The sequence below is a fragment of the Xiphias gladius genome, chromosome 18, assembly GCF_016859285.1.
Source record: "Xiphias gladius isolate SHS-SW01 ecotype Sanya breed wild chromosome 18, ASM1685928v1, whole genome shotgun sequence".
In the NCBI taxonomy this organism is placed as follows: Eukaryota; Metazoa; Chordata; class Actinopteri; order Istiophoriformes; family Xiphiidae; genus Xiphias; species Xiphias gladius.
Genome location: NC_053417.1, coordinates 11,865,920 through 11,879,406, shown reverse-complemented (window position 1 = coordinate 11,879,406; position 13,487 = coordinate 11,865,920). Strand labels below are relative to the sequence as shown.

At 39.9% G+C, this 13,487-nt stretch overlaps 1 protein-coding gene across 3 annotated transcripts in view; it reads left to right on the top strand.

The window, feature by feature from the left end:
- Positions 1–11,482, top strand: part of LOC120803430 (TOX high mobility group box family member 2-like) — a 77,223-nt gene extending 65,741 nt beyond the window's left edge. For all 3 annotated transcript variants that reach the window (XM_040151867.1, XM_040151868.1, XM_040151865.1), the window contains 5 exons: positions 4,336–4,566; positions 7,230–7,310; positions 9,144–9,542; positions 10,145–10,284; positions 11,230–11,482. In XM_040151867.1, coding sequence (XP_040007801.1) covers positions 4,336–4,566; positions 7,230–7,310; positions 9,144–9,542; positions 10,145–10,284; positions 11,230–11,272 — 894 coding nt within the window. In that variant the 3' untranslated portion in view covers positions 11,273–11,482. The remainder of the gene's footprint in view (positions 1–4,335; positions 4,567–7,229; positions 7,311–9,143; positions 9,543–10,144; positions 10,285–11,229) is intronic.
- The last annotated feature ends 2,005 nt before the right edge of the window (positions 11,483–13,487 follow it).

The window sequence follows — 13,487 nt, the reverse complement described above, 5'->3', positions numbered from 1 at the left end:
TCCTATCTCTCTCTCTCTCTCATTCTCTCTATCTCTTTCTCTCTCTCTCTCTCTCTGACAACAGAAATGCTGATGAAATGAGCAAGCTAAGGCTGACACTATAGTTCAGTCTTTGGCTAGTAAACTAGAAAACTGTACAAAGTATATTTTGACTCTACTTTTCTATTTTCTATCTTTTTGCTGGTCTTACTTAGCAACAGTCATGTGCTGTCTCTACATTGCAATCTTCAAAATATACAATTTTTTTTCAGTCTGCTTTGTAAAAGGGCAATGTGTCCTCTTGTGTGGAGAAAATCAGTTTTTTAAACTAAAGAAAAAAATGTATTTCATATCCTCTGGTCTTATCATGGCGAACAAAAAGTACAAAATTTTGTCTCTTGTCTCTTTCAGAGACAAAATTCAGCCATAATCCTAATACATCTGCTTGTACTTTAACAAAATATAATATTTGAGAGCTCTTGTTTTGTTTTTGGTTTTTTTTCTTTTGGTTTTTTTTTGGTTAAATGAAAAATACCGTAGTATAGTTTTGGTATCAGCACCAAAACTCAAACCTAACAATACTGAATCTGTCAAGAATTAACAATTTGTTTGGTATTGGTTATCCATTTACAATTAGGTGAGAACGTAGGACAATGACCCAAAGCAGACCTCTGCCCCAATGCACTTTATATTGCTGTTGTAACAAGGTATCTAGCTCATGATTTGACACTCAGTATTATACCTTTAATAGTGAATATCACTTGGGCAATGGGTCCTGAATTTCAAATTCTTAGAAAATTGCTATAAGCAATGAAGGTACAGGACAGGAGATATATGTCCAGCAGTCTTAAATATGAATTGTAAACGTCAGGACCCAGTGTCAGCACATCATAATCAAAGAGCTACTTTACAGACTTACCATTTTGCACTGACAGTCGCACAGGGAGAAATCCATCGTAGAAGAGAACCAGATACCAATCTCTCCACTGACAGTATCAGAAAATAGGCCAGAATGCAGTGTAGCCACAAGACGTTGTGTTATGAATAAGGGATGTGACTCTCTTTTTTCTCAACTGACAACAACAGCTGTCATAATCATTACTGTTCTCTGCACCTGCACGAGAGAACCAAGGAAAATAAACTCAATATTGTATAGTGGATACGTGGCAGGTATTTGTTTAGCCACCATCTGAAATTTGTAAAGCCAGCAAATAAAACCACTCTGATGAAAATGTTTGTGATTAAGGGAAAGGGGAAGAAACAAAAGCAACCGCTGGTTCCAGTGTTGGAGTAATTTTATACACATAATAGCCAACATCTGATATCTGATATGAACTTTATTCTGGTCACAAAAACTCCCCTCCTATAAACAAGCAACATATGAATCTAGAGAAATTTGCTATTACCTAACAAAAAGGTGCAATCAAAAATTGCTTTATAAGATTTTTTGAAACTAACTTAGAAATCAGGCCACTATAAAATGCTATTTGCCATAAAACTAGTTTTAAAAGACTTGATATAAGCAGTGATGTTCAGAAATTCAAGATAAAGGGCTTTGAAACCAGATTATTAGTCTATAATGTGTGACGAATGTTCAAATTATTACGCTTCCTTACTGTAGATATATAGTTTTTGCAGTGACGACTCGACGCCCGTCATTCCTATACTTAAGATTGGTCTGCTTCTTGAAATAAACAGAGCCATGTAGTTTTCTCATAATAGATGTTTCGGATATGAGTGTGACAGCCAGGTAGTTCCCATTTCACACTTGTTTGTTGTCATCTGTAGCCCAAATATAGGCCATTGAAAGCAGTGACAGCCAAACCAGTTACACTGAGATAAGTTAAATATTGTAATGCAAAATGGGGATTAGCAAGATGTTATCAGATAAGAAAAAATCATCCTAAATTTGGCATTATGACTTTCTCGAATTGGCCTTTTTGCAGTGAAGTTAACACCCACTCGGGTTTTTTTGTAAAGGTGTTCTGGGAAATGTCGGAAACAAGTGTCAAAAATAGATGTAGATGAAACAGGCTGACAGAAAATGAGAACAAATTAAAAAAATCCCAGAGTGATTATGTGTCTAAGGGTGGATTTTTCCTGTAACACAGGTAGTGACGGAAAATTATTAATACTATTATAACATAGTGAGTAGAGTTCTGCATTATTGTACTCTCTTTGGAGATATGTTAAGCCATTTTTATTCTCTTCAGTGTTTCAGTTTCATTGATATTTTATCTCCCTCTGTCAGCCTCCCACGGTATAAGTTCACAAACATGAGTCTTGTACAATATGGGTGGAAAATAAAGAAAGAAATGAAAAATATGCCCCTTGTTCTCCTGGTTGATTGCATGCTGCTGTGAGCTGTTGTGTGTCATCACTCTTTCCTCCGAATGAATACATGTGCATTTTCCTGGAGATTATTTAGCCTTCCTTTTTTTTTCTATTTTGTCATTCCATTAGCTCTACTTTCAGTATATTCTATTTTCACTTCAAAGGCTTGGGTGGAACAGATGTCGTTTCAAATGCCTGTCTTCTGCCTCATTGCCTAAAAGTGAGCGATGATTATTTTTTAATGAAACCAGGCGTACTCACACAAAAAAAATTAATATTACCTGTAATCTGTGAAATAGACAAGCAATACTTTCACATCACCCTGAATGGGAACATCCATTCATTTCCGCACACCACAAAAGCCATTTTGAAGTTTTTCTTTAGCTGCCAAATGTGCTCCTGGACGTTGAATTTTGATTAGTTAATTTCATGCTGTGTGGAATACAGTGTGTTGTTTGGCAAATGCTTTGCTGAAACAATGCAATTTTCAAAGGCAGTCATTTTCTGTTTTCCAATTGACAGTTAAAGGGGAAAACATGGCTGTTGCTTAATCCCGTGATAAGTATGCATTAGACGGATGTGAACGTCTTTAAATGTCCTCAAGTTGCTTTTTGATACTCGTGCAGGGACAAATCTTTTTCCTGGTTTGTTCTCCCCCCTGCTGAGTTTTAACACTGAAACCCAGAATCAGTGGATTATGAAAGAGAACATTCAAAACTGTTTAAAATTTCTAAAATGCAGCTTGATGAAATAGGAACTTGGCCTTGGAGATGGGCTTTCTTTGCCAAAATAAGAGAGAAGTTCACTCTCACTTCACTCAAAGCCCTTAACAACATTTAGGTAACTCTCCATAGCCCCTCAACCATAAATAGGGCACATAAATATCCTTCATTTCACATAATACCAGTGTATATCATTAGATATTCAGTATGTCATTATCTTTTCTATTATATGGATGGAAATTGGATTGTTTTTCCTGCCTTTATAGCAACCAAGAAATCAGGTTAACTGATGTTCCACTGATACTAATGGCAACATCAAGCCGTCACTTCTTCCTCGCCATCCTCCCTCAGCTGCACCTCTTCCCTCCCTTTCTCCTTATCTCTCTCTGTCTCACTCCCCACTCCCTTCCTCTCCCTCTTTCTCCCGTGCTTGATGTGTTCTCTCCTCAGTAAAGAAGGCAATTTCCATATAGAATCACAACCAGGATCAGGTGACCTGGATTTGACTCCCCGTCAAAGCCCTGCAAGGAAAATGAAAATGTATTCGAGTGTATTGGATCGAGTGCATCGCACAGATGTGAGCAGTTTTTGCCTCCTGAAAATAAAGTGAGGTTACAGTGTGTTGTTGTTGACAAACCAACTGGGCACATCCTATGAAAAATATAAATTTAATCCTTTTTGTTATGGTTTTCTCAGAACGTGTAATTGAATTCTTTGTGATCTACATGAAAGAGACTAAATAAAGACTGAAAGAAAATCAGGAAAAATAGTGCCGATGTGAAACCAAGTGAAACTGATAACAATGAGATTTTAATTAGCCCAGGACTCTCTCCCCCTCCAGCCCATGTTTGGCCAGCTTCTCCTGAACCACACCTCCCTACCCGGCCATTGACGTCCTGTTAGTCTTCATTCACCCATGTCTGTAAATTGATCTGTTTTCTCTTCTCAGAACAAGCTGCGGCAGCTCTACGCAGAACTCTGCTGCTCTCACCCTCTCTCAAGCGTTCTTTGAATTTTATATTGCCTATTTTATTGATGTTGAGCATCGCATGCGCAGTGGTTAATGCTGAGATTTTTTCTATATTTATTATATATCATATAAACCAACCTTGCAAAAATCTAGAGTATCATGTCCATTCAGTGTATCGTGCCCATAATTACAATGCATACTGAAAGACCCCTCAAGCTTTTTTCTGTAGTAGCTGTAAATAGTAGTAAATAGTTATTTTCATCAACTGATTTATGACCAGCAATGTCTCTTTTTCTCGCTCATCTTCTCCATCCCTCTTTTTGCCTCCAGATAAGCAGTGAGAAGCGGCCCTCAGCAGAAATGATGAAGCCTAAACCCAAACCTCAAAAGAAGAAGAAGAAGAAGGACCCAAATGAGCCACAGAAACCCGTGTCGGCCTACGCTCTCTTCTTCAGAGACACCCAGGCGGCCATCAAGGGCCAAAACCCCAATGCCACCTTTGGGGACGTCTCCAAGATTGTGGCCTCCATGTGGGACAGCCTAGGAGAGGAACAGAAGCAGGTAAAAAAATATGCAGGTCTGCAAGATCTGAAACAATAACAAAGGGAAACACACAGGAATCTCTAACAGATGCAGTAAAAATTGTTGTGGGATTGATGAAGAGAAAAGACTGACATATTAACCTCAACGTATATCTTCTTGACTAGCCGAAAGGAAGTGTTAAGTGGATGGAACTACTATCACCACTGCATGCGACACATTTTTGCACAAATGTCCACAAATATAGTTCTGTACATAAAATTTTACATACATTTTCTATGCTTATACAGACAATGTTGGAACAAGCGCACATGCAAAAAAACAGTACACTGACACAAACACACACGTATACAGTACAGCCACATTTTGGTCCCACCAGTGGATGGCATGTGCGCTGCAGCAGGCACGCAGCCTTTCATTGGCATTATGTGCTGTTTAATTACCACATTACCACATTACCACATTGCTGTGAGATACACCTGACCTTAATGAGCTAGTTCTTCTCTTTCTAAAGATAATCCATCCGTTTATCCCCCCTCCCCTGACTCTCATTTAAATGATTTTCTTTCTAAATTTAATTCTAGCAAAAGGAAGGAGGGAAAGGGTGGGGGAGTATTCTGTGCAACGACAGCCGTAAAACAGTCTGAAGCTAACAAAGTTGGACATATTACAGGCACGAAATGGTCAATTTGGGAAAAATATAAGACCACCTTGGGAGATCTCAGGGGTCTAGGACTGATATGTTATGCAATGGGTAAATACATTCTTACCCTTGTGCTGCAAAAGCAAACAGTCAGATATGAACGAACACACAGACACGCATACCCACACTGTTGATCTAATGTTTCCAATTGTCACAAAACATAGGCATCTTCTGAGTTTTTCTTAGCATTGCAGTGTCCATCAAAACTACGAAGGATTTTCCAAAAAATGTAGCAGAATAAGTGAAAATCATCTTCTTTGTCAAAACCAAACTCCCACAAAGCTCCAGGCCAGGGTGCAGTCCACACCACATGTGTAAAGCAAGCCTCCATAGCTGATGCCTCCACACCATGCATCTTCATTGGCCCTCTGACAAGCTGGGATGTGTGAAGTTCTCATTTCCACTCTTTTTATTTATATCTCTAGCCTGCTATTTTGATCCTGCCTAGAATACAGAATTAGTGATCCTCCCTTCACTATCGTCTCGTCCTTGGATTTAACTGAAGGGCATCTTGGCTATCCAGGAGGAGCAGTCTATTGTTTTTGTTGGTATTTAACGTCATCACTAGCTCAGCAGAAATAGTTAGGAAATGCTAATGACCACGGAGTTATGGGAGGTCATGGTGTTTTTCCTTATGGGCACCGAGAAAAAAACAAGGTTGTTAGCTTGTTTTTCTATTAGAGATCCTCCTGAGATGAGCAAGGTTTAGTTTTAAGAAACTATACCATGTGAAGTCAATCTTCCTTTCCATACTCTGCATTTAAAAACACTACTGCATATTCTTCAAAAAGCTTCAGTGCAGTAGCTTGTACATCAACCACACAAAAGAGCTGGGTTTCGAACCTCAGTGCCTTTGTGGTGCCGACTGAAAAGTGTCCATATCACCTAATATCAAAAACTGTCATGTAATAAAAGCAACAGCTAGCACTGGATTTAAGATCAAACTCAAACCTTATTTACTTATTGTATGAAAAGATATTTTCTGATTTACGTCAAAATTTTGCCACTTGTACACTATTTTATTTATGCAAAGTTCTTGCATGGCTTCCTGTGTTGACACAACATACATTTGAGAAATGTGGCTTCTTTTGCTAAATGTTGTGTGTTTTTGGTAAAAAATATCCTTCAGAGAACGGTATTGATTGATCCATACAGGTGCTCGTATCAGCACTAGTATCGAAAAAAATACATAAATACATTTTTTCTACTAACAAAGACACTTTTTGCTCCTTTTTCTTTTGCATAATAGACATGATTTTGCCTATAGCCCTCATAGCCCTCTCTTCAGACATTCTGCCACATCCTACGCTGAAATTTATATATGTGCCTTATAGACCAAAAAAAATACCTGCACGCAAACACAAACATTCATATGTCCATATGCATGCATAAACCCACACTCTTTATGCAAATGCACAGAGTTCATTCAAACATAGCAGCAGCAGCAGTTACTGTAGTTGTATGACAGCAGAAGTTCGTACATCACTGTAAAAATATGGAAGGCAGTTTCAAACAAAACTCATACACCGGCAGGGAACACATCCTAATGTGCCAAATGACAACAACCATTCTGGTATATCACTAATGTCAGAATGCTGATAGGAGTGTTATTGTGGAGCTAAAAGGGGGGGGGGGGGGTTCCAGTTCATTTCTCTAGGTGGATTGGAATGGAAATGATGTGTTGCTACAATAGAGGGAGACACATTGAGATGAGGGAGTATTAGTGCTGTGATGAGGAAATAGAGGTGTTCTGTTCCATTGGTTCTGATGGAAAGGGAAACATTAAGGACATGTGCGTGTGAGTGCACGTGTGTGTGTGCAGGATGTGTTTAAGAAAGTGTTAGAGTGAGATAAAAAAGCGTGTGTGTGTTTGTGTGTGCGTGTGTATTGAGAGATGTGTGTCTGCACGTTCATGAGCATGTCAACCTCTCCTCTCACCCGAAGCCTCTTGTTTTGATTTTTTTTTTTTTTTTCTTCACAGGGGTACAAGAGGAAAACCGAGGCAGCTAAGAAAGAGTACCTGAAAGCCTTGGCCGCGTACCGAGCCAGTCTGGTTTCCAAGGTAACGCTTATGACACACAGGCCCCGGCTAAGACTGATGAGAGATTGGATGGAAAATCCCTGCTAATGGGCTGGGCGGGGCTTCCTTGGGATGAGGCAGTGGTGGCATTGGTATGGTCATAGTTGGAACAATAATACCTGATTTCCATAGGGTGCAGATGTTGGGGGTTGGGAATTGTAGCTGGTACGGTGATAGAGGGTTGGGGGAGGGGTCAGCCAATCAGAACACAAAAACATATGGCCATAACATCTATGAGAAGTGGATGATAGAAAATGATTTCTCTCTCGTGTGCCATACATGCGATCAAGTTTAAGTCTGTTTTATATTTAACTTTAGAAAACAGAAAGAATAGGAAATTTATCTTACACCAAGAGGCACCTGTGTCGCTCATTAGCTCATCGATTTCCTCCATCTCATCATCTACAACAGGAAGTACATCCAAATCGACGCGAACGATCATTGGCTCTCTTTCTGTTTCCACCCCTGACAACTTTAATTCAGATCCATAACATCCTTTTTGCCCAGTGAATGATGGCGTCTTGTGCACACCAGGATAGTAGCAGGGAGAATACAGAAAGCCAAGGAGGAGGGCGGTGGATTGCATTGTTTAGTGCCGTCTTATATTAACAACACACAATGTAGTGTGGGGAAGATTCCTTTTGTCATTCCATTTGTTCTGCAGGCAAACAGCCTCATTTCTCTGCCTGGGGTCCTGCATACATGTCTGTGTGAGTGTGTGCGTGTGAGTGTGTGTGTCCCTCTCCTTTTCTCATCTATCTGTCAAGGTGTCTATTGATCATTACCTCGGCCACTGCTCTATTCATACAAATGGGCTCCATTACCTTCTAATCAACACTGATGGCTGGAGATGAGCAATCTGACAGCTCATCATAGAAGCGTGGAGAGGGTGGGGCAGGGTGGAGTTGGAGGTGGGGTATTTTGTCGGCGCTGCACCTGCTCAGAGTGATGCTGTCCAGAGTGACTAAAAGTCCAGTTTGGGTGATTTTGGTGTTTTCCCTTAAGCACTATAGCCCTTTTCAACCTCAAGCCTGTTTCCCCATCTCTCAGCCTGTTTACATGTGTGTGTAAAGTGGTGCAAAATGAATACTGAAAACTCTCAGACCCGCGGATAGACTGAGAATTAAATATATACAGTCTCATTACACAGTGATATTAATTTACTGAAAAAGATTTGCTTCTGGGAGGTTTGAGTCTCAAGTCTCCCATTAAATTTATGTCGGACAGTCACACCAGGCAAGCAGGAAACAAGTAGCTCTGTGGCGAAGCAGCTGACCAGAATTTGGACAGAATGGACCAGTGGAGTGGATTGCAATGGAGACATGTTTGAAAAGAAAATTCCTGTTATTTTAGCTTAGCATAAAAATTTGAAACAGGGAAACAGCAAGCCTGGCTCTGTCAGTGTTCTCATCTAACCCCTCAGCAAAAAAAAAGTGAATAAGCATATTTCCAAAACTTATCCTTTAAACCCTTGTTTGTGAATCCATCAAAAAGTTAAAAAAAAAAAAAAAAGTAGTTCCTTAAAGTCCCTGCAGCTTCCTGGTCAACTTGCCAGCTGATTTACATGTCATATAAGAAGACCAAGGTTGACGAATGGGTTTTACCATTAAGATACAGGACAAAGGGCTAAAGTTTTGTCTTAAGTGTAATGGATGCTGCTATTACAAAAATGAGAGAGGAGATGTGTTGTGATCAGAGCTTGATGAATGATGATAAATGAGTTGTTGTGATGTTTTGAGGCTTTCAGGTTCAAGATCACATTTCATTAAAGGAGAGTTCATTGTCTTATTAAAATGGTGTATTTTTCATCCACAGACATACAATGACCCTGAACCAAAAAGTGCCCAGCAGACCAGCCAGCCCTCCCACCTGCTTCCCCCCAAGCAGCCCCTGTACAGTGTGCCCCCCCAGCCCTCCTCACCCTACCTGGGCCCGCCGGGCTCCTTCCCCCTGTCGGACCTCCAGAGCTACGCCGGTCCGCCCCGTCACACCCTGGCCCAGACCCTCAGCCAATCCCAGATGCTGCCGCCCAACATGAGTGCCTCTCCCCCAGCTCCCTTCCAGATTAGCCCGCCTCTGCACCCCCATGCCCAGCTCTCCCTGCACCAGAGCTCCCTGCTCAACCAGCCAATCCGCATGCAGCAGTCGCAGCCAATCATCTCACACCAAATGGGGCTCCAGGCATCTCTGCATTCCCCTCCTCTCAGCCAACAGGTTGGTCTAACCATTATTAAAGTCTGTGAAATTAAACTCCATGTGCATCTGCCAAAGTTCATGATCACTGTACAGACATTCTGACCTGTAATTATATTACTAATTATCTTAAATGTGTTAATTACTTTTATATATTTATCACACTTAAAAGCATTATTGATATTTCATAAAACTTTGAAATTAAAATATTGTCTTGTTTTCATCACTTGCTTCAATTTTCCAAATGGGAAATCCTTCTTTTAGCGTATACGTGAAAAAGAACAACACTGATTTACTCTTTAGTTTTTTGCTTTTTTCACCCTTTTAGTGGCAAACCAACTATTTTCTCCTTCCCCTCTGAGTCTATAATGTGTCCAGTCCAGCAGGGGGGTGTCATGTCAGTCTAATAAGTGTGATCTTGAGATCCATTTTAACCAAGCAAGGAGAGTAAATGGAGAGAGAGAAAAAAAAAGTGCTATCCCTGTTTCCCACTCTCAGTAGCAACTGACAACATTTGGCCTCATACAGTCTGATGGCTCAGCAAACGGCTGATGGCTGGGCATTGCAAAGTTAGGACAATATAACCTCTTCTCCTCTCTCGTCTCCTCTGCTCCGATCTACAGGGATTCTCCCATATCCAGGCTGATTACCAGAACAGTGTTGGGGGCTCACAGTCCCCAGGGACCCCTAACCCAGTGCACGGCCAGAACCCCGAATGGGACAGCGAGTACTGCAACAGGGACTGTGGACCAAACCACTGCGGGTGAGCTCATCACATCAGTCCCCGTATTGTGTTATGGTAGTGGTGAAATGTTGTGTGGTAGACATGATGGCTAAACAAGAAGAAATTAACCACAGAAAAATGGTCAAAGCTAAACGTTATCCAGGACATTTTCTTGCTGAGAAAAAGAGAGTATTTGTCTGACAGTTACTTATTTTCCAAATGAGTTGCCCTAAACCACTTCACTTTCACACTCAGACAGTATTAATCATAATACGCGATTTTCCTGCTAAAGCAAAGCATCTCCTTGAAATTGAAATGAGTAATTCGGCGGTAGAACAATGCTATTACCGAGCTTGGAAAAAGTGTGACATCCAATTAAGTTTCTCTGTGTTTTGCTTAGTGCGCATTGCCTTATTGAATCAAGCTATTCAAGCAGGTACAAGAGGAATGTTGTTTTGTCTCACACCTCAAATTTGGTGTTGCTATTCCGAGAGGCAATGGAGCTGAAAGTCAGTATCTCCTGTATTTAGAGCTGATTCATCTGTATGTCAAATAGGATCATGCCTGGGTCAAATCATCTTTGATGCTTTTTGAAGTAGACTGAGCCTTTGGTTAAACCTTCTCCCTCAGTGTCAGATCATTGTAGTTTGGAGTTTTGGAGGGTACTGAATTATCTGCAGTGTGTCAGAAAAGATAACTGGAGAACAGGCTTTGAGTTTGACATGTCGAGTATCAAGTGATCTGCAAATTTTTACTTTTGTTTTTGTCTTCATGCTTACTGATGTATGTTGTTTGTCAGCAGCTTTTATGTTTGTTTTGGAGCCGCTTTCTCAGCCACGCCTTCCTTGACAAAGATTTCATGGGCTCACTGGGATTTCCCAGTGAAACATAGGATAAACAGAAATACATGTAGTCAGAGTATCACAGCGTTCACATGTATCCATATCTCCAGACATACATTAATACATTTGTATTCTTCCTCAGCAGTGGCATGGGAGCCCGGGACAAGCCTCTCTACCTCACTTGAAGTTGAAAGAACTCCAAATGTCAGACTCCAGGGAGCTTTCCAACATAACAACAACATCATCGATGTATCTGCTTCAACACCATTTTGTTTATCTTTTTTTTTCTGATGGATTTCGAAAATCCCAAAGACTGCTACAGTAACTTCACCTATTTGCCAAGCACTTAGATCAGCCAGAAGCCTGAGGCACTTCTCTTGCTTTTTTTTTTTTTTTTTTTTTTGCTTTTTTTTTTTTCCTTATCAGTGAACTCTCCATTTTTTTGCGGGGCAGTGAGCTATAAGTTCGTGCCAACATACTGGAAAACGAAGACCAAAAAAAAAAAAATGTCTTCTCATCTTGTTTTGAATTTTTTAAAGATGCTTTCTTTCCTCTTCACTCCATTACTCTGTGTTTGCCATGGACTGCCCTCATTGGGGAGATGAAATGCTTTAAGCATGCTCAAAGTGTAGGGGTCTTGGGTAGAAAAGCTAATGCAGGAAACTAGGATATAGTCACCTCAGCAGGGGTGCGTACACTTCAGGACAGACTGAAACACCCTGACTGAATAAAAGAAAGTGAAATTTTTATGAAGATAGTCACAAACACATAAGACATTTGTAAATCCTCCTTGCCCCTAGTAACGAACTCCCTGTTTCCTTTATTTGTCACAGAGTGATTGTAAATATCACCAAAATGGATCCCTCTTATGTGTGTATTTAGCTGGAGTCCCTTGCTTTCTTTTTTTTTTTTTAACATTCTTTTTGTTTGGTTATGTGATTTTCGTGCAGGCGGATTCAGTGAGGGAATACACACACTAAAACTTGTGCTGAAACTGTGTTCACTGGTCTTATTTCTCTCCAAACCAGAGAGAAATGCAAAGACTGAAAAACGCTCCATTTCCTCCTCAAGTGGCGGAGCTCTGATAGAGAGTGTCACTCTCTTCACATGGCCTCAGGACTTTACAAAACTGTAGAGGTCAAAGGTTGAAACCTCTCCTTTTAGCTCATCCTCCTCTCGGTCAATAAGGACCACCCCCCCAACCTGTAACCCCACCCACCATCCCGTAGTCCTGACACCACTTGTACAGGTGAATTAAAAAAAAGTTGCTAAATGTGAAATGTTACTAAAGAAAAAAAAAACATAACAGTGGGTTTTAAAGTTTTTGACTAGTTTTATTAGGTGTTTTAGAATTGTGTTGAACTCATCTTTATCATTTTTTGTGAAGAAAAAAATCTTAAGATATTTTGTTTTTTCACTGTAGCAGGATTTGCGTTTCGGAGGAACGGTCATGGGGGTAGATATTATAATTTTTTGTGTATAAACCTGCCAAATGTACTTCTTTAATTTGTAAAGCCAGTGATAAGAGAACCCATTTTGTTTTGTTGAATATCATATGTTTTACAATATGGTCATTCTATTTAATTTGGTTGCAGGTTTCACATCTATTTATGAATGATATGAAGTAACATTTTGGCTTAATTTCATCAGGGTGCATTATTATTATTATTATTATTATTATTATTATTATTATTATTATTATTATTATTATTGCTCAAACAACATGATTATTAGAACAATAAATATTTTTTCAGAAATTGTTGTTGGTGCAATACCAGTGTACCAGCATTAGATTCATTTTGTGTCACAAATACTTCTTTTGTTTTCTTTTGTCTGTAATAAAATGTTTAAAGTGGAGAAGTGGACGTGCACGTCTCTACTTATTTGGATTGTCTTACTATGGTTTACATTACTGAGTCTCAGCACATTCATTAGTAATTTGATGAGTAGCACCTGATAGCTGCAGGAGCCTATAAACATAACTCTGCTTTCCCCCTGCATGTGTCTGAGGTTAATTAGGAGAATTATCTTTGATGTTCCAAAAGTTAATGTGACTGCTGTCACACGGCTCATTAGGTGAGACATTTAAGCTTCCTAGTTTATCTTCACTTAATGAACTTCAACCTTAAAACAGTTTTTCCTTTCTTTTTCTGTTTTGTTTTGGGGTTTTTTTTTAAATCCAGACACGATTAACATAGTAAATCAAGCAACGTTTTCTGTGCGACTCAGTTGATGCAACAGTACATGGTCTTTCAGAGACCTACCTGAGGAGAAAAAGAGACTGCCTTTTACTTACAAATTTCACAGTTGGATTAAAGGTAGAATAGAAATGGAATCTATCATCCCTCCCCCTCCTCTCTCTCCCTCTCTCTCTCTCTCTCTTTCTCTCTCCCTCCATGG